Source organism: Panthera uncia (assembly GCF_023721935.1).
Source record: "Panthera uncia isolate 11264 chromosome C1 unlocalized genomic scaffold, Puncia_PCG_1.0 HiC_scaffold_3, whole genome shotgun sequence".
NCBI lineage: Eukaryota > Metazoa > Chordata > Mammalia > Carnivora > Felidae > Panthera > Panthera uncia.
Window position 1 is genome coordinate 682,826 of NW_026057584.1, and position 20,569 is coordinate 703,394.

At 61.2% G+C, this 20,569-nt stretch overlaps 1 protein-coding gene across 2 annotated transcripts; it reads right to left on the reverse strand.

The window, feature by feature from the left end:
- Positions 1-7,245: 7,245 nt before the first annotated feature.
- On the reverse strand, positions 7,246-19,976 carry BOK (BCL2 family apoptosis regulator BOK). 2 transcript variants are annotated; one of them, XM_049614521.1, is made up of 5 exons: positions 19,893-19,976; positions 19,336-19,587; positions 16,512-16,640; positions 9,032-9,195; positions 7,246-8,032 (listed from the first exon to the last, which is right to left on the reverse strand). In XM_049614521.1, exons 2-5 carry the CDS (start codon positions 19,556-19,558, stop codon positions 7,907-7,909), a joined length of 642 nt encoding a protein of 213 aa, XP_049470478.1. In that variant the 5' UTR covers positions 19,559-19,587; positions 19,893-19,976; the 3' UTR covers positions 7,246-7,906. The 2 variants fall into 2 exon arrangements, with proteins under 2 accessions (XP_049470478.1, XP_049470479.1); XM_049614522.1 differs by lacking the exons at positions 7,246-8,032; positions 9,032-9,195; positions 19,893-19,976 and adding an exon at positions 11,034-11,836 and having other exon boundaries at positions 19,336-19,565.
- Positions 19,977-20,569: the final 593 nt, after the last annotated feature.

Genomic DNA, 20,569 nt, shown 5'->3' on the forward strand with positions numbered 1-20,569 from the left:
TGACGGAGCATTTTGAATATTGTCCCTCGTGTAGACTGTGCGTTTCTTCCATCTGCCGGTGGCTGCTTGTTTTCCAGTCTTTTCCCTAAAAACTTAAGGAGTGACTCTCGTGTTCCCTCACCTTTTCTTCTGGTAGTTTTGGCAAGATCTAAAATACCTATAAATCTTCAGTGGGGGAGCCGGTGATAAGCCGACACAAAGGGGATCGCGTCACAAAGGGGATCAGTTACTTTATGACTTTAGAGCTGACGGTCTCGGGGCCCCATCTGCACAGGTGAAAGGCGTTCCCGCGGCCGTGAGTCCCTCCCACCCCCCCGCCGTTCTGTGCGGACCGCTGCTCTCATTTCTGTTTGTTGTGCAGTCTCCCAGCCACCCAGCCGTCCCCCTCCCAGGGCTTCGTCCCTTCTCCCTTCTTTTCGCTGGAATATTTTTAAACAAATTCCCGGCGTTTCCACCAACTGCTTTAGGGTGCGTATCAAAGCAAAACAAAGCCGTTTGCTTCTTCCTCACACCCCACCTTAAAAGCCCAGCCCTGAAGTGGAGCCCACGTGAAGGGAGGTGGTGCCCCAGCCCCAGGGAGATGAGGACCAAGCCTCGCCCCCCCCCCCACCCCGGGCTTGGGGACAAAGGCGGCACCAGGTGAGGTGGCCAGTACCTAGGACCTCAGGAGGGACCAGGACTGGTGACCCAGGTACCAAGGGGCCAGGGAGGTTGCTGCAGGCCAAGTAAATCCAGGGCAGGAGACTCGTATGAATTCATCCTGAGGCGAAGTCCCCTCTAGCTGCGTGTGAAACCAGACAGTTGAGGTGCTTCCCGAACATGGCAGGACAGGCACCGCGTGGACGCTCCCCGGCAGGGCCAAAACCCGAAGGCGGCAGAGTCCCGCTGTTTGGCTCCGGGCCTGCCCGGAGGCCCGCAGGGTGGAGGCCCTGCCTCCCCAGCTTTGCTGGACGCAGCCCGCACGCGGCTCCCTGGGACGCGCTCCTGTGGGATTACGCGGCTGTGCCGCGTAGATTATATGCACTTCTCTGGGGTCTCTGCGGCTGGAATCACACCAGCGGCTCCACCTGCGTGGGGCGTGGGTCTCTGCCGAGACTCCGGGCCACTTCACCCTCCAAAGTCTAGGGGGAAGTAGCAGAGCCCCTCTGGTTAGGATTTCAGCATCTGGGCTTTGGGGAAAACAAACATTTGGACTTTAGCACCGGAGGCCCCGGAAGCCGGCAGGGCGGCCTCCACCCGCGGCCCTCCCGCCCAGAGCTGCTTGCGGGGTGGGCTCGGAGCCCAGGACCAGAAGCAAACATCCGGCACGGTCTGGTCCCTCCCCCGTGCTGTTTGGGAACGGGGTCCCTAAGCCCGGAAGGTGTTCCCCAGGCTGAACTGGGGGTGTGTCTGTCTTGTTCCTCCGTCCCTTCTGTCCCCGTGGATGGAAGTTCTCACTGGACTGTGTATGCCCAGAACTTCTGTCGCCACTCCGGCAGTCACCTGTCCAACTGCCGCCCTTTGCTGATGCTAAAATTAAGAGGCCCCGGTGGTGGGGGGCTGACCCCGTCTCTCACCGGGGAGTCCGCCACCATGGGGGATCTCTTCCTGAGCCAGCCCCACGGTCAGCGCTGCAGACTGGCCGCCTTACCAGTGTGGTCGTTTTCTTTATACATTTACGTCATCTCCACGCCAACGTGGGGCTTGAACTCACAGTCCCCCGATCGGCAGGCATGCTCCTCCCGGCAGCCGGGCACTTTTCTTTTTCCTTTTTCACAGAGCCATTGTATTTTATCGGGTCTGGCATATTTTTTATTTAACAAAATAGAGGAGCGAAAACTGCAAACCGGTCAGCAGTGTCCTGACGGGAAGAGGGGCTCCGCTCCCTCCGACCCTTCCCACCCGACTGGAGCTGAGCGGCATGGAGCGAGCACGGCTGCTGACAGCGGGTAGGACCCGGGTCCTGCGACTCCTGCCTTCTGCGTGTGTTCAGGGGCATCTGTGGGTCAGGGAGGCCCCAGGTAGGAGCTGAGGAGTCAGCTCCTGGGTAGATCAGAGATCCCAGCGGATGCCCACCTTGGACGCCATGCCTGCCTCCCTCCTTCCCCTTCTGTGACTCGGTCGTGCCTGCAGCGCTGGAGAGGCAGAAAGGAAAACCAGTCGCAGCCGTCAGAGGGGGAGGCTGAGACTCCTGCAGGTGTCAGCGGGGCGCCTCCCGCCACATTCCCCAGCGGCCCTGCCACCACCCACACAAACAGGAGAAGGAAAGGCAGGGATTCCAGGGACAAGCCAGACGTTGGGATCCCAGGCTCTCCTGGGAAACTGAGGAGACTATGGAAATTTCTGGGGCATTTCCAAGGAGACAGCGTCTTCAGAAGAGCCTGGAAACTCCTATTCTGACAGCCTGGGGTGGCGGGGGCTCAGAGCCATAGTCCGTATCGCAGAGCTGCTGACCACCTCCAGGCCTCTCTGCGCTCAACCCAGCCACCCGTGACCTACCCGCTGGCTCAGGCCTGACATTTCCCCTCCACGTCCTCGTCCCCTCCTACAAGGCTCTCAGAGGCCCTGGTCTAAAAGGCCAGTCAGTGCCATGGCCAGAGTAGCCTGTCTGAGAAGGAAATCGTAGGGGAAATGCATGAGATCACGGATGGGGAGGCACCACAGCAGGAGACATTCTGTCTAGTGTTGTAGTCTCTGGAGTGGGGATGGGCGGCGGAGAACCACTCACTTCCCATCGCAGGGGCCCCCTCAGCACCGCTGTCAGGCAGGAGGGGTGGGAGCTGTTGGCAGTGGGGAACACCCCACGGACACACTGCCTGCCCACTCCCTGGCCCCTTCAGCTCCAGCCATCTGGACCACTAAATCCCCAGGCTCTTCTGCAGCCCCCAGGGCAGGGCTGGGAAGAGAGGGACAAGTCCTGCCACCACTAGGGCCAGAGCATGGTCCCCGGGACACCTGACCCCCTCTCTCGAAGGGCTGGCTACATGACAGTCAGAGAGCTGCATGGACCTCACACTGTTCTCTTCCCGGAGCCGTGGTGAGAGGCAGATGGGAGAGAGGGAGGAATAGAAAGTCTTGTCAGAGACCCGGAGAGAGGCATTCAGAGGCGGAAGGGACAGGCCTCCCCACTAACTGCTTTGTTTTAAGTACTCTCTGTGCCTAACACGGGGCTCCAGATATCGACCCCAAGGGGCACCTGGGTGGCTCCGTCGGTTAAGCATCCGACTCTTGATTTCAGCTCAGGTCACGATCTCGCGGTTCACGCGATCAAGCCCCAAGTCGGGGTCTGCACTGACAGCACAGCCTGCTTGGGATTCTCTTTCTCCCTCTCTGCCCCTCCACCGTGCACGCGCGCACACACGCACACACACACACACTTTCTCTCTCTCTCTCTCTCTCTCTCTCTCTCTCTCTCTCTCTCAAAATAAACATTTAAAAAACAAAATACCGGCCCTGGGATGAGTCACATGCTGCCCCGACTGATCCGGCCAGGCACCCCAACAGCAGTCACTCCTGCACTGGGGGACGAATTGTCAGGAAGAAACTCCTTCCGCGTGCATCGGGCTGAGCCTGGTCGCCCTGAAGTAACTTCCCAGCGGAAAGCCGGCTGCCATTTGCGTCAGAAAGCCCTAGCACCTCAAGCGGAGGCCCACACCCAAGGCTCCTCTGCTGCTCCTGCTGCCCGGAACCTGTGATTCGGGTCAAAGGGGGCGGGAGGTGCTCAGAGGACAGGAGGTCGTGGGTGGGAGGTCAAAGGTGGTGGGAGGTGCTCAGAGGCCAGAGCGCACAGCTGTGTCCCGTGGCCTCCGCTCTGGTGGCGGGGTGCTCAGAGGCCGCAGGCCCGCTGCCCTGCTTCCCGCCTGCGTGGGCAGAGCCAGAAACGGAGTTACACTTCATGGTCTCGGCACCGCCGTGGCCCGTTTGAGGTCGCCACGCAGTCGGCGCCTTCCCCGTGGCTGCCTCAGCACAGGGGACTCACATTCGTGTTTACGGGGAAAAGCGTAGCATCCGTGCCGTCTCCAGTTCGCGCTCTAGGAGCGCAGAACTTTTCACCTAAACTCTTTGATCTTACCTCTTCTAAGGTGAAAAATCTTGGTTCTTTGCAATATTAGTTGCTTTAGTCTCCAGGTACATAGCGTTTTCAGAGGAGTAACACTGTGACAACGGACCGAGCCTGACGTCTGCAGTTTTTCCTTTTGGTTTTGCCCCTTCCCAGCAGAGAGAGCGAGTCCAGATACAGTCGAACTGGACTCATCGGTTTCCCTGGTGCCTCCGGCACCGGCTCGCCACACGAGCTCCCTGCGTAACTCTCTGATTGACTCCGCAAGGTGGCTTTGCTTACGCAAAACCCCCGACGTGACTTTGTTGCCAGAACCGTAAAATAGGGCCCACTTGCCCGCCCCCAGCTGCAGGTCCTTCTGGGGCAGCCAGGCCACGGCTCACCAAGCAGGTCCCCTCCCGCCGGACGCCCACCCCGCTTCCGGTCTTCGGCGGGCCTCACGATGTCCCCACCAGTAACCTGCCGCTTTGGGTTTCTGCCGGCGCACGCAGGTGGGAGTCCCGTCCAGGAGGGGGGCTGCCAGCCCAAGGCCAGCGGCACAGGGGACCCGACCCCTGGGGGCTGTGCCCTCCGCCCCCACGGCTGTGGGAGGCCGCCTGCCCCACCAGCCGGGTGCTCGTCAGGGAACGGGAGCTGGGCTAGCTGGGGTTTGCATTTCTCTTATTTTATTTTTTTCTTCTGGTTGTTTGTAGCTGATGCACTCTTGAATTTGGAATATTAATCCTGACATGAACGTTCAGATACAATTTTTTTATTGAGGGAAAACACACTGTTATGACGTAAAGTTCGCCATTTTAACCAGTAACTAAAGTACAGTTTAGCGGCATTTAGTACCTTCATCCTCCTGGGCAACCGTGACCTTGCCCACTCCCAAACCATCCTTGTCGTCCCGGAAGGAACCCCCCGACCACATGATGGTCACTCCCGTCCCCTGACCCCTAGCCCTGGTGCCCACTACTCTTTTCTGTCTCAGGTGACAAGTATTTTTGAAAATGTTAAATGCCTTTTTATCCACTATGCATTTTGTCTTTCATCGTTCCTGAATTTTACGTCATACTTAGGAAGGTTTTGTCTGTTCCCCACTTACTGAGAAAATCACCCATTTCTTCCAGTGCTTATTTCATGTTTTACACTTAGGTCTTTGATCCCCTTGGAACTTGTCCCCGTGAATATTGGGACCGCGGGTCCCATCTCGTCTCTTCCCCCACCTTACTCACGGACTCAGTTCTGCAGGCACTGGGGTCTGGCTCTGGCGGTCCCAGGTCCCCGGACTGCCTGCCTGCACTTGGCCTGGTGCTCGCGGTTCCACGACAGACGCCACACCGGGCTCAGCTACAGGCGGGCTTCTCCCTCACCTTTCTCCTTTGTAAGATTCATTCTGGGGGCGCCTGGGTGGCTCAGTCAGTTAGTTAAGCGTCCGACTTCAGCTCAGGTCACCATCTCGCGGTCCGTGAGTTCGAGCCCCGCATCGGGCTCTGGGCTGATGGCTCAGAGCCTGGAGCCTGCTTCCGATTCTGTGTCTCCCTCTCTCTCTCTGCCCCTCCCCCATTCATGCTCTGTCTCTGTCTCAAAAATAAACATTAAAAAAAAAATTAAAAAAAAATTCATTCTGGCTGTACGTTTTTTCATTTTTAAAATTTTTTAACATTTTATTTCTCTTTGAGAGAGAGACCGAGCATGAGCAGGGGAGGGACAGAGAGAGAGAGGGAGACACAGAATCCCAAGCAGGCTCCAGGCTCCGAGCCATCAGCACAGAGCCCGACGTGGGGCTTGAACCCACGAACCGTGAGATCATGACCTGAGCTAAAGTTGGACGTTCAACCAACTGAGCTACCCAAGCACCCCTATTTTTGCTTTTTAAGAAAATTTCCTCCCATTAAAATTAGCTTGTTCGGGGCGCCTGGGTGGCTCAGTCAGTTTAAGCACCTGACTTTGGCTCAGGTCACGATCTCACGGTTCATGAGTTCAAGCCCCACGTCGGGCTCTATGCTGACGGCTCGGAGCCTGGAGCCTGCTTGGGATTCTGTGTCTCCCTCTCTCTCTCTGCCCCTCCCCTGCTCGTGCTCTGTCTCTGTCTCTCAAAAATAAAATAAACCTTAAAAAAATTTTTTTAATCAGCTCGTTTAAATCTAGAAAAAACAATGTCATTCTGATGTGTCTACAAGGATGGCTTTAAATTTGTAAATTTGCTTATGAAGAATTGTCTTCTTTGTGGATGGATTTCCTCTCCGGAACATGGTGTCTCCGTCTGCTCAAGTCTGTGTGGGGTCTTGAAGGCACACGAGCCTTCCGCACACAGGCTTTCTGTTGGGTTCATGCAGAGGAGTCTTATCTATTTGTTGCTGTTGGAAACAGAGCCTCTCTCCTACCGCGTCCTGTAACAGAGGTGTGTGAAGACAGCCCCCGCCCGATCTCCCTGCGGTTTCGGACCCTGCCGCTGTCCTGTGCTGCCAGCCTGCCCCAGGATTGGGTCCAGGGGGTGAGGGAGGAAGCTAGGGCAGGCCCAGCGGGCAACGAAGACCTGACCGGCATCGCCTGCCCCCGTCACGGGCACCAGGGCGAGAGGAGGGCAGGCAGGGCTTGGAGGGAGCAGCATCCTTACAGCCAGCCGACTCCCACCCTGTGCACAGGACTGCCGCTTCCCTGGGAGGCTGGATGGGAGGGCCGGGCCAGCTGACTTCAGCCTTCCTCTGGCTCAGCCATACGTTGTACAGAAAGGGAAACCCAGACCAAGGGAGACTGAGTGGCAGAATCCAGCACTGTGTGCCTGTGGCCCGAGCAGGAGTCGGGCCCACGTGGGGAGAATGTCCGTTCATCAGAAAGCCGGGGGTGCGGACTGCCCGGAGCCGGCCCTGAGGTGGACACACAGCAGCCAGGCCCCTGGGCCAAGGGGGAGCCCGGGAAGGGGCACGGAGGCTGTGGCCGGCAAAGCGAGGGGAGGAGAACGGCCGGGCTGGACTGAGGAGTCGTGCAGGGCGGGACCGCTGAGCATTTGTTCCTGGCGTGTGTGTGCGTGTGTGCCCGTGACGCCGTGCATGCACGAATGTGTCCGTGTGGAGCTCCCTGTCACGGTGCATGGCAGCAGAGGCCGCCCTAATCAGGGAGCGTGCTGGGATGCTTCCGCACTTGTGTTTTTTCACCTGCCTCCTGTCCCGTCCTTGGGCGGCAGGGCAGGGCAGAGGCACCAAGAAAGCAGATGGGCCACCTCCGTTGCCATGAAACTTTATTGGGATTGAACGCACACACACCAGCCTTCTTGTTCACAGGCTCCTGTGCCCTCAGGTCAGGCGTGCCGGCTTGGAGCCCACACCCCTGGTCCCCACAACACAGCCTCCCTGCCATGGGAGGGGGACACGCGCTCCCTCCAGAAATGGATTAAGCAACCAGCACTTGAGCTCTATGCCCTGTTTACAAGGTCAGTAAGACCCCACAGCTCCTCCAGCCTTGGCCAGGCCAGGGTCTCCTTCCGACTGAATGTGCAGGGCCCACAGCCCAGCTCACGTCCTGACGTGGTCACCCTTCACGGACGGGACCCGGGCATCAAGTGACAGCCTGGCGTTCCCAGCCCCCTTCCTTTGGGACCTGGATGGTGACCCTGGCTTCATGGCTCCAGATGGAAGAGGACAGGGAAGGGTTCCAGGGGAAGGCACTGAAACCCAGCTCCAGGCCAGGGAGGCCCCCCCTGCTTCCCCTTCTAGAGGGCCAGGGTCTGTGGACGAGGGGCTCAGGGCAGGGCCTCCGGCACCGAGGCGGGGCTCTGAGGATCGGAGCGTTCCCAGCCTGGTTGGGGAGGACGTTGGCGCTTTCGAGGGCCGGGGGTCTCCTGGGTCGGAGAGCCTGGCTTCGGCCTCTGCCCGAGCCAGCGGCTCATCTCTCTGGCAACAGCACGAAGAAGGCGGCCTTCAGGAAGCGGCCGAAGCTGCAGAGTGCGGCCACCAGCCAGTGTGAGCGGAAGCCGGGCTCGGTGCTGACCACACACTTGAGGACATCGGTCTGGGAGGGAAGAGGGCACAGTTAGAGGGCAGAGCACCTCACACGGGATGCCCACCAACACCCGCGAGGGGGTGCGCGAGGCCATTAGGGAAGGCCCGTGGTCCACTCCGGACGGAAGACCCGCGTGGGGCCGACCCGGCCACGAGAAGGGAAGGGAGGAGGTAGGTGGAGGCAGGGAGCGGCCGGCCGACGGGAGAAGCCTGCGGTGCCCACGTGAGGACTCCACCGCCAGCCCCGTGGCCACTACCTGCAGCCACGTCCCCGCAACCCCCGGCCTCCTTCTGCCTTGGCCCTGTGGAGCCTGGGGCGCCAGGAAACGCCAAACCCAGCTTCAGACTCTCCCTTAGAACAGGAGTGGACACAGCTTTCCAGAACCCCAGGGAACGGCCACTATTTCTTCCTATTCCTGCTAAGAAATGAAGTATTTTCTCTACAGTCCAGACTTGGACCGTGGTGTTCACGGCCTTGCTGGCTCCACGGAGAGGAAGCAGGAGGGACAGAGGCCCCGGGGTCCCTGCTGAGGGACACCCACAGCCACAAGTCACCCTGGAGGCGGTGTCCCTCCCCTGCCTCCCGCAGCGCCAACTTCAGATGAGCCTCCGGCCCCAGAACCGCCCGACCTCGGCCTTCGGCTCCAACCTCGGCAGAGGGCTGAGCTCTGTCATCCACAGCCAGCTTCGCGCACCCTTGCTTGCCATCCATTTTATGGAGTACAAAACTGAGATCTCCTGTGGGAGCCTGGCCAGGGCTGGGCGGGCGGCTGGGGCGCGGGGACTGATGGGTAGGACGCCTGCACGCATCCCTGCGGGCTGGGCCGATGTGCCCCACCTCTCCTGGACAGAGGGGTCACGGCTGCAGCCCAGCTTCTGCCCTGCGGGGGACTCCTGGACAGCAGGACTTTAGCCCTAGAGGTGGGGGGAGGCCCCGGCCTTGGAGGGAGCTGGGCCTCACCCCTGCCCCACCCAGCAACCCCTTCCCGGGACCTCAGGTGCCCCTCACCCATCCGCCGCGCCTCCGCAGCCAGGGCGCCAGGGTCTTGCGCACAAACTCCCCGAGGCAGTCGACGATAGCGTGGACCATGGCGGGCTGGGCCTGCCGCACACAGTCTACGGCCAGCCCCGCAGCCACTGAGTACAGGGACACCACCTTGCCCCACGTGATGCCTGCAGGGAGAGAGACAGACGCCGGTCAGCAGAAGGCCACCCAAACCCTGGCTCCAGTCCAGCCCTCGGGGTCGCAGGAAGGGCCTCTCCGAGCCACGCCCCCTGCCATCCTCCCACTGATGACCGGGGTGGGCACCCAGGGCGCCAGCCTCCACCCCACCTGGACAGGTGCCCTGCCAGCTGACCGCCAGGCACGAGCCCCAGCCACCCTCCATCACAGGTCAGTCCTGCCACCCTCACGGGTAGTTCTTAGTTGGAGATTCTCGAAGCCCCCGTTATCCGCCCGCACACCCGTGCCAGCGCCCAGGACAACCTCGCACGGCCCACCGTCTGCTGGAGGAGGCGATAAGACAGCAAGGCAGTTCAGTGAGGAGGAAACGGAGGCCAGGGGCGAGGGTGGCCAAGTGACCTGGAGCTGCACACCGTGTCCAGTAAGAGGCGTCAAGCCACACCTGCCCCGGGCGCATCCGGTCTCCCGAACGGCCGTGTGAAGGCACCGGGACGTTCCCTACATGAAGAAGCTGAGGCCCGCGAGGGGGGTGACCCTCCCCAGACCCAGAGCTCCTGAGCAGTGGCACCAAGATGGGGCCGCCCGGGAGGAAAAGGCCGATGAACGGAGTCTGAGAAAGAATGCCGAAAGTCTAGGGTGTGGGCTTCCTTAACGTGTAAAGAGAGTTTGCAACTCGGCCAGAACAAAGAGAAACCTTTCAAAAGAAGCATGAACGCAGAATAAACAGCTGCTTCACGGAAGATACAGATACATGAAACATCTGAAAAATGCCCACCTCACAAATAACCACAGAAAGGCCAACGGAAACAAGATATAGGTTGCAATCTGTCAGATTAAAACTTTATTGTTTTTAAGTTTATTTATTTTGGGGGGGAGGGGCAGAGAGAGAGAGAGAGAGAGAGAGATCGAGAATCTCAAGCAGGCTCCACGCTGTCAGTGCAGAGCCCGACGTGCGTCTTGATCTCATGACCGGGAGATCACAACCTGAGCGGGTGTCGGGAGTCGAATGCTTAACCAGCTGAGCCACCCAGCCTCCCCTCTTTCTTACCTCTCTTAATCTTCCTCCTCCCCGAACCCACCGTCCTTAATTCTCCGACTAACGAACACAAAGCACTTGGGAGAGCACTGCTGTAACATGTGGGGAGTACTTTATTTTCTATGGCTGTATTACCGTTGTCATTGTAATTATAATTATTAGTCATTCCTCTTTGTACCAAAATTTCCTCATGCTCATTAAAATATCAGTTATAAAAGATACCATGAGAAAACATAGAATATGTCGAAGAATCTTTAAAACAGATTGTAGCAGGGGAGGATTATGGTTACCTGGATATAACCGAGGAAGCGTCATATGACCCAGGGGAAAAATAAGAACAATGGCCAGACAGCATCATCCCTTGGGATCTAGTGTGTCCCCTGTCCAGATTTATTGTAACACTGAACAGGTCTGAACAGTGACTCTGGAAGCTGAGGAGAGGGCGTGCTCTGTGCAGAGTCACAGGATATAGCCCCTAAAGCCAAGGACCAGGTAGATACCCCAGGATGGAAACTCTGACAGCTTCAGACTTGTGCACCCAGCAAACTTCTGACCCATGGCATGGATTGGACCAGTCAGTAAGCAAACGGGAGGGCCCCGGGGTCCCAGAAACCAAGGCCCAGATGCCAGCCCCGCCTCCCTGCCAGGCTACGAGAGTCACAGCCCTCCAGCCTCCCAACACGAGGGGCCCCTCTACAAGTAAAGATTCTTCACAAACAGCAAAAAACTACAATTACTCTGGTCTAGCGAGTACATGTGAGTACATTATCGACTCTCCTCTTTTGTCTTTTTAAGTTTACTTGTTTATTTTGGAAAGAGAAAGAAAGCGTGAGTGGGGGAGGGGAAGAAAGAGAGGAAGAGAGAGAGAATCCCAAGCAGGCTCCGCACTGTCAGCACAGAGCCTGATGCGGGGGTCGAGCTCATGAACCGTGAGACCGCGTGACCTGAGCCGAAATCAAGAGTCGGACGCTTAACCGACTGAGCCCCCCAGGCGCCCCTTTATTTCTTCATTTTTAAAGTAAACTCTAGCCCCAACACAGAGCTTGAACTCATGACTCCAAGGTCAAGAGCTGCACGTTCTACCGACTGAGCCACCCCCGCGCCCCTGTCAGATTAAATCCAGGTGAGTCTGCAGCTTGTCACCCTGACGGGAAAGACAGCCACCATCACGGCAGGAATTAGCCTGAGGACGAGGCATCTGCGGATGCTGGTGCTGCCGGGTCAACGCACCTTCGCGGAGCCGCCGGTGCAGAGACCGGCTCCCACCCACCCTTGCTCGTCCGTGTTCACGGCAGCCCTGCTCACAATCGCCGAAAGGTGGAAGCGACAAAAGAGCCATCAACTGTGAGCAGAAGAGCAAACTGTGGTCCGTCCGTGCCAGGGAACATGACAGCCACGAAAAGGGATGGGGCGTCGGGGAGCCTCGGAAACACGGCGCTCAGGGGAAGCCACAGACTCAAGAGGCCACGTACGCTGTATGAATCTGTTACGCACAGCGTCCAGAACAGGTAAATCCATGGAGACAGACGCAGGTCGGCGGTTGCTGGGGGCCGGGGGAGGGGCGGGGAGGGGGTGCTCAAGGGGCTCCAAGTGTCCTGGGCGATGAAAACAGAGGTGTTAGTTGCACACACTGTGAATGCGCTAACGGCCACTCGATTGTACGCTTCACAACGGTTAATTGTTCTGTAAGTTTCATCTCAATAAAGAGAAAAATTTTAAACCCCATAAATCGGACCACATCATTCCCCTGCGTAAAAACCTCTCATTACTGTTACTGTGCATCTCTTTCTAAAGAAATTCAAGTTACGGGGCCCCGTGGCCAGCTCCCAGCCTGTGGAGCGTGTGACTCTTGAGCTCAGGGGTGTGAGTTCGAGCCCCGCGCTGGGTGTAGAGATGACTTAAAAATAAATCCAAGTCTGAAATCTCATGTGAGCCCCCACCCCCCTCTAGGCCCCATTCCCACCACCCCAGCCCCGCGTGTGCTCTTCCCGCCTCTTCCCTGCTGCCGGCAGTGCTCCCCAGCTCCACGGGCCAGGCCGTGAGGGCGCCAGCTCGTGGTGACAGCACTCCCCGCTATGCCCGTCCTGGTGGCAGGCTCTGTCCCGCTCACGTGGTGCCCTTGGCACCTGACAGGCACCCCTCCCTGCCGGGACGCAGGTGAAGGGACTGACATGCGAGGGTCGGGGTGACTGCCACGGGATGCAGGAGGTGAACACCACGTTCTGTGGTGCCACCACGTGGAGACAGGTGCTCACTGTGGCGAGCTCCACGTGATGGCTGTATTTTCAGGTCTGGAGAGAAAAGCCAGGGACGGTAATAAGTTACCATAAATTACAGTGGCACTTAATGCACTCACCGCCTCTGTCTCGCCCTAACACATTTTCATGCCCCCAAAGGACGCCCTCACCCACGGGCAGTCAGGCCCCTTCCCCACCCCTGCAGGCAGACCCGTCTTCTGCCTTGGCGGATCTCCCTGCTGTAGATGTTCCCTGTGGAAGGGCTCACACACGACACTCCATTCTGCGTCTGGCTGCTTGCACCGGGCACAATGTCCCCAAGGTTCATCCACGTGGTACCTGTCAGCATGTCTCCCTTTCTGTGGCTGAATGACGTTCCCCTGCGCAAAGAGACCACGTTCTGCTCATCCATCCATCAGATGACGAACGTCTGGGTTGCCTGTGAACAGCACTGCTCTGAACGTCTGCGTAGACGTGTGCTTCCATTTTTCACGGGTGGACGCCCAGGAGCAGGACCAGTGTGCCCCGCGGTAACTCCACTCGAGTTAAACCGCTAGAGAGGCCGACCGTCTTCCACGGCAGCCGAGCCACACTGGGGCCCCACCAGCAGCTAATGAGGCTTCAACTGTTCACGTCCCCACCGTGGCGTGTGCACCTGCCTCTGATCCCAGCCATCCTGGTGGGCGGGCGCTGGGGCCTCGCGGTGGTGGCTTCTCCCTGGTTGGCTGACGAGAGCGCTTTTCATGGGCCATCTGTACATCTTCCTTGGAAAAGCGTCTACTCAGATTCTTCGCTTCTTTTAGGTTGGGTGGTCTTTTTAGTACTGTTTTCTAAGAGTTGGTTATCTTTTCTATTTTCTGATCTCTTTGTGGTAAAATATTTTGCTCTCGTCCTAAGAAGAAAAAACTGAAAACCCTGCCAACTTCTAACCAGGGAGAGAAAAACCAGTTTCTCCCCTGAAGGGAGCTGAGCAGACAAAGGGCAGGGACAGAGGCACGGCCACCCAGGGGATGCCTCCACAGGTCCTGCCCTGTAGTCCTCAAGCTGCCCCATCCGGGGCCACAGCCCTGACTGGGCCTGCACCCCAGGGGGGCCTGCCAAGGGGAGGAGGGGGTGCGAGATGCAGCGGGAGGGTCCGTGTGAGCAAGGAGGGGCCGCGGGAAGACGGACGGGGCTGGCGAGCACCTCAAGGCTGGACCTCACGGCTGGGGCCGACCCAGTGGCGAAAGGGCCTAAGGACCTGAGACGTAGGATGGACAAGGGACCAAGGGGAAGCCTTGGGCGGCAAGCGGGGTGGTGGGAGGAGCACCCACAGCTGGTAAGGGGGTGGCCGGAGAGCCAGGCAGCAGCAGAGGGCCGGCCCTGCAACCCCACCTCCGTGCAGCCCTGCTCTTTTCAGGTGGCTCGGAGGTTCAGAGAAGCTAAGAAACCAGTTGCAGGTCACGGAGCCTCAGCCGATGAGGGGCAGCTGCCGCACAGCCCACAGGGGCGGGTCCGTGTGGAGGCTGCCCCCAGAAGGGGACGGGGCCGGCGGGGGCCAGGGCCGAACGTGCTTGAACACGAGGGGGTATATTTTGCCCCAGTCTCCAGTGAAAACCACAAGACTAACTGACCTCTGCAAGCGGATCGAGCCTCTGGGCTTCTGTGCCCGTTCTTCCCTGCCCCTCCCCTGTCCTCGTGGTCCCAGTCGTTCCGAACACCTCCCTGAGCAAGGCTGGGCAGGTGGAGTGGTCCCTCTGTCCCCTGTCCCCTGCCCACATAGCAGCCACCACCCAGGAGCCTAGCCCAGCCTTCCCGCTCAGACCCACAGCCAGCAGCAGACCAGAGCCGCATTCTCAGAGATAAGCCTTCCTTTTAAAGCCAGACCTCGGCTCATAAACCAGCCGCCCGCCAGCCTGGAGTCAGACACAGGCGGCCACCCACGCGCCAGCCATCAGGCCCAGGACACAGGAGCCCAGGGAGGGGGAGGGGGATCCTCAGCCCAGGATGTCCCCTGGGCCCCACCTCCTTCCTGGGCCCCACCTGCTCCCTTCTCCACAACGTGCCCTCCCAGCCCACCCCTGCAGGTTGCCACAGCCCAGCACTGCCCTCCCCCCGCCCCGCCCCAGGTCAGGACAGTTAGAACATTCTGAAGGAAATTGGCCCTCCCACCAGCCCACCCAGGCACCTGCCTCATGACGTCCTAGCCTTACTGACTCCTATCTGGGAGGTCAGTGCTGACCTGGTGGTGGCCCTGGAGGAAGCTAGATTCTACGGTTGGCTGTCCCATGTCCCTGGCCATCCGTGGCTGTCCCATGTCCCTGGCCGTCCCATGTCCCTGGCTGTCCTGTGTTCCTGGCCGTCCCACATCCCTGGCTGTCCCGCGTTCCTAGCCGTCCCTGGCTGTCCCACGTTCCTAGGCTGTCCCATGTCCCTGGCCGTCCCATGTCCCTGGCCATCCCTGGCTGTCCTGCATCCCCACTGCACTGGCCACAACTGAGGGAAGCCTAGCACAGCAAGCGCCACTGTGCCCGCCAGGAGCTGGTAGAGCCTCCTTGGGGGAGGATACCGGAAGTCGACGTGTGGTCACCCCCAGAGGGTGGGGTCAGCTGGGCTAGGGGTTCATCTCTGATGGGATGAAGCAGCCCTCTGCTTTATCTCTCTGTCTCTTTTCCCTGCAGGGTGTGGGCTGCATCTGCCGGTGGTGGGGACCGTGGCTCCCCCCGCAGCCTCCACCCTAAAGCCCTGCTCTGCTGCTGTCCCAACCATCCCATGGATGAGGAAACCCAGGCCAAGGTCACATAGCTGGTCAGCAAGAGAGCCAGGACTGCCTCCCAGAGGAGGGTACGAGGCCTCCCTGCTGCCTGGGGCCCTTCCTCCTGCAGCGGAATGCCTTCCAGAAAGCCCCAGAGGGAGGGTGGCCCTCTCCACTAGCCACATGACCGCTCACCTCACTCCCCACTCCAGCTGGGATGCAGCCTCTGGAACACTCTGGCTCCGAGGCCCCCAAGCTTTCCCCGCCAAGGGCCAGGGCAGGCTGTCCCGTCATCGGGGGTCCCCTGGCCCCGGTGCCAGGGAAACACCCACGGGATGTGCTGAGGCAGGAGGTGCTGGTTGGGGCTGGGGCTCTGGTTACCTAGACGCACAGCCTGGCACCTGTTACACAAGGATACAGGGACGGACTCACAGAGTGTGGGTGCCAGGACAGGACGTGGTGTCACTGGTGGGGATATGAGGTCCGTGGACGCCAGGGAGCCCAGCAGGTTCCAAGGAGAGGACATGGGGACAGGAGAAGGTTTAGGGGGACGAGCCCCATCGCCTCCAGTGAGTCTGGGGGTAGCAGCAGGAGCTGAACTCAGAGGTGAGGGCACAGAGAGGAGGTGGCAGGAGCACACGTCACCTGTGCACAGTTGGGGCACCAGGAGACGCCCAGGGGAGTGCGGGACAGCCAGCTGAGACAGGTGTGGTGCTCTTCCCCAGAGACTGCCCAGGGAGCCTCTGCTCCGGGGCTCCTGCCCTCATGGATCTTCCCTCCACGTGGGGCCGCCCTGCAAGGCGCCTTTGACCAACACAATCCAGCAGAGTGACACCGTACCTGCAGAGGCTGCATCCCGAGAGCCTGGCAGTCCCACCCGGGACGCTGGGGACACTCCCCCTGGGGACCCGGTACCACGCCGTGAGAAGCCCACAGGCCACACGCAGGACATGCTGCCCCCCCTCTAAGTCAACGGTCAGCACCGACTGGCAATCTGGGACACGCGGCCCAGACGAGACTTCGGGCCGCTGCCACCCCAGCCAATGCCCAGTCAGAGCCTCGTAGAGGCCTGGCACCAGCTGCCCAGCAGGCCCACCGTCCTCACAACCGGGGGAGGCACTGCACGTCACCGTTCGAGTCAAGGTTCTGGGCTCTTTTGTGCAGCAAGAAAGTACACGTGACCACCAGGTGGCTCCAGGGCTGTGGGGGCCGCTTCCTGCAGGCCCCAGTGCTGAAGGCCCTGCCCCTGGCCCACCCCAGCCCTGTGGGCGCCCTGGGGGAGGGGGTACCCAGGCCTACCTGCGGAGAAGATTTGTGCTGCCACGGCCAGGAAGGCGTCGGTCACCACTGTCTCAGACTGCAGGGAGATGTTCAGCTGACGAGCCACGTTGCGGTAGATACTGGGCCGGATCAGCTCCAGCTCATCTCCTGTGCAGTCACACAGCGGGGTCAGAGGTGGTCCGTGCCTGCACGACCCTCGTCCCACCGTCACACGGGCCTGGGACCAGCCCACTCCTCACGGCCCGCAGCTGGCACCGAACATGCCTGATCCCCGACTGGATTCAGCCTGTCAGATTCCCACCCTGACTCGACCCCACCATGGCCCCTGGGAACAGGAGACCAAGGCGGTACACTGGGAACCCCCAGACCTACCTCCGCGTCCCGCCCCTCCGACAAGCCGGCCACCCCCCACTCCCACCCAGGGCCAAGCCTGCTGGGCCGGTGTGGTGGGAATCCCAAGGAGGAACAAGGGCCGTGCCTGATGGGTGACTCATGGCTCACAGTGAGCTGCCTGGGCGGCAGGCGGACTGGGCAGGCAGCCAGAGCCCGACACGGGCAGGGGCTGTGCCAACGACCCCACGCAGGTGGGCCCCTGGCTGCTGCCTCCGAGGGGCATCCTCGCTCAGGCCCTGCTCTGTGAACCGAGAAGCTGAGCCATTGCCCCAAGCCACCGACACCGCCCAGGCTCAAACCTGGGCTCCTGGTGCCAAGCGGGTGTGTCTGGACGGGCGGCCACGTTGGGCAGAGAAAATGCCCTCTCAGCAGCCCTGCCCGAGGCCTGCGCTCGCTGCAGCGCCCCTGGCAGTGACGTGCTGGGAATCCCGCACGGCCCTCCCACCGGTGTCCCCAGCCCAGGCACTTCTGCAGCCAAGGCCAACGGGGAAATGCCGGGGACTGGCCAGCACGGAGCGACAGGGGTGTCTGCGTCATTCCCGAGGCCAGCTGCACTCCATCTAACGAACTAAGATCTAGATGCAGAGCACAAACCGGCGAGGCTGGCAGGCAGCTGGAGGAGGTGGCATGGAAATCCCCAGGCCTGGCCTGGCCGTTCCCACACAGACCTCAGGGCCGCTGGGGACCGGTCCCAAGACACTGACCACGGGGACGCGACCCATTCTTCTTCCGGTGTGCCGTTGCCCCGGGAGCTAGGCGTCCGTGCCGAGGAGGGGCTGAGGGGCGTGCTGGGGGGCAGGGAGGCAGCGCCGGCCGTGAAGGGGCTGGTGCGGAGCGGCACCAAGAGCAGAACGCAGCAAACAGACACGAAGGAGAGCACCCTGGGGGGCCAGGCCATCTCCCTCCTTGGCCACCCGGCAGGGCTGAGTCCCAGCCACCGGACATAGCCTGGTGCCGGGGAAGGGCCTCGAAGGCCCTGCTCCTGAGATGGCTGGTGCTGGGCACCCAGGCCCAGGCCGGAAATGCCGGGGCTCTCAGGATGGGACACAGAGGACTGAGGGCACAGGAACCAGCCTGGTCAGACTGGGAGAGGCCGAAGCAAAGTTCTTCAGACAAGTTCAGACAATAGGCACTCTGGGCCCAGGGCAGAGGCAGCGCCCAGCTCCCGCTCACAGACAAGGAGACAGAGGCTGGAGGCTGGGGGGCTGCAGGGCAGGCCGGGACGGAGGCAAGACTTCCTTCTGGCTCCCCCAGGGAGGCTAAGGAACCACCTTCTCCAGGGCCCTCTAGAATGCTCCACCAGCGTCATCCCCACAGGCCAGCTGAAGAAACGGCTGTGGGTGGCTGACCTCATGGGAGTCTAGGCCCTCTGGACCCCTGCCTGGTTCCCCAAACCCCACTGGCTCTCCCCTCCCCCGAGGCCCCGGTGGGCTACCACCCTTCCTGGCAGCCTTGTCTGACGCCCCAGGGAATCTGTGTGTCTCCCCACACCCCAGGTCTACACAGCTCTGCTCGGAGTCCACACAAAACAGGGACAAGCAGACACCGGTGTCAGCCGGAGAAGAGGCAGTGTCCTCTCACACAGCACGTCCCCGCGAGCCTGGACCCACACTCTGCGCGCAGAGCCGCACCATCAGGCCTCCGTCCCCTCCCCATGTGCCCACCGCCAGCAACCAGTAAGCGAGCTCAGTCCCTGGGGGAAGTACACTGAATCAGCTGGGCTGGTCCCCCTCTGGGGTGTAGACCCTGGAGAAGGTGGAAACAGTTATTGGGCTGCGTGTGACCGCGCCCCCCCCCCCATAAGTGCCCTCAGGTGTCTATACACACGGGCTGGCCCCTTGGTGGCTCTGAGCCTCTGAGCCTCTTTTGCAGGGAGCCCTACCAGGCCTCCACATCAAGGGGAAAGAGCAGCGGGGATTTCAGGCAGCAACCCCAAAGACCTACTTTCCAAAACAAACATCGGGACACGTGGTCCCACAAAGGATTTCTGTGCCCAGCTCAGTACAAGGGTCACTCTGGAAGTTTAGCCACCAAAACACTGTTGTTTCCCAGAGATTTCTAGTCTTTGTGAACAGAATGTCTCAGATCTGGGCGGAGCTGGCATGCCGGGGAGCTCTGCAGCGGGTGGGCCGGAGAGCCCAGTGGCTAAAGAGGGGAGTGTGGGTGGGCCCGCCTAGCGAAGCAAGGCTATTCCTGCCCTCCTCCTCCTCCCCTCCCGGCCCGCCCCCTGTCCGCCCCCAAGGGAAACTTCGGCCTAGCAGCGCAGGGCTTCTCCCGGACACCCCTTGGCCTAGCAACGGGGGTCGCCCCCTGGGCACCCCTCGGCCCAGAATTGGGGGGCTTCTCCCGGGCACCCTCGGCCCAGCAACGGGGGTCGCCCCCGAGACACCCCTCGGGCCAGCAGCGGGGGGCTTCTCCCGGGCACCCGCCCGCCCCGGCCCGCACTCACCTAGGCGCAGCAGCACCGCGCACACCTCCGCCAGGCGGCCTCCGGGGGCGGGAGCGGCGCGTTCGGGCGCGTTCCAGGCGAGGCCGGCGCGCAGCAGTCGCGCATGCACGAACTCCCGGCCGAGCGCCTTGGCCTGGGCCACCAGCTCCTTGTCGGTGGGCGAGCGGTCAAAGGCGTCCATGATCTCGGCGGCGAAGACCGAGGAGCGCCGCAGCACCTCCATGGCGGGGACGCGGGCCAGGGGCGCGGCACCTGCGGGGAGCCCGGCTCAGCGCCCCGGCCCGGCCGGCGGCGGGGAGGGCGCGCGGGGAGGGGGCGCAGCGGGGAGGGGTTGGAGGGGCGCGGCCGGCCGCGAGGGGCCGTTCGTTCTGGTGAAGGGGGGAGGGACAAATCTTTGAAATCACGGTGCCACGCTCTTTGAGATTCCGGGTTCCATCACAAGGCTCCCCAGGGTGCCCGCGCCAGAAGGACCGCTGCGAGGTGGCGATGCGCCCCTGGGGCCCCGCCTCGGAGGCGCGGCGTCCCCCGCGCCCGTCCCCGGCCGTCGCCCCGCTCACCTCCCCCGCGGCATGGCGCGGGCGCGGGGCCGGGGAGGGGGCTCTGGCCTCAGCGTTTGCGGGCCGCGGGCCCCGCCGGCCTCGGTCCTTCCCCCCGCAGCGGCGGGGACGCGCGCCCGCCCCTCGCCCCGCAGGTCCGCGCTCCCGGGGGCGCACGGCGCGGCTCTCCGCCGGCGAGAGGCGAGGCTTGGGGCTTCGCCTTCTAAGGAAAAGGCAGCCCCCGGGGCGGAGCCGCGGCCCGGCCTCCCCGCCGCCTCCCGGCTTAAGGAAGACCGAGCGAGTTCGCCGCCACCGGCGCCACCGGGCAGGACCTGGAGCTGCGGGCCCCCGCGCGGGCCCCTGGCTTCGCACCCAATGCGTTTTCTTACTGGTTCCCAGATGTTCTCCATGTGCCCCGGGACGTGCCCCTGGTCTGACACGTGGCCTTGCGCTGTAGATAGACGCTTGGCCGCGTAGCTCATTGAAGACCCTACAAAAAATTTGGGGGGGGGGGGGGGGGGGGGGGTTGCTGTTGCTTACAAGGAACTGGAGTGATTCTCAGCCAAGTCCAATTTGTCTTTCTCTTTTTTTTTTTTTTTTATTAAAAAATGTTTTTAACTTTATTTGTTTATCTTGATAGAGAGCGTGAGAGGGGGGGGGACAGAGAGAGAGAGAGAGAGAGAGAGAGAGAGAGAATC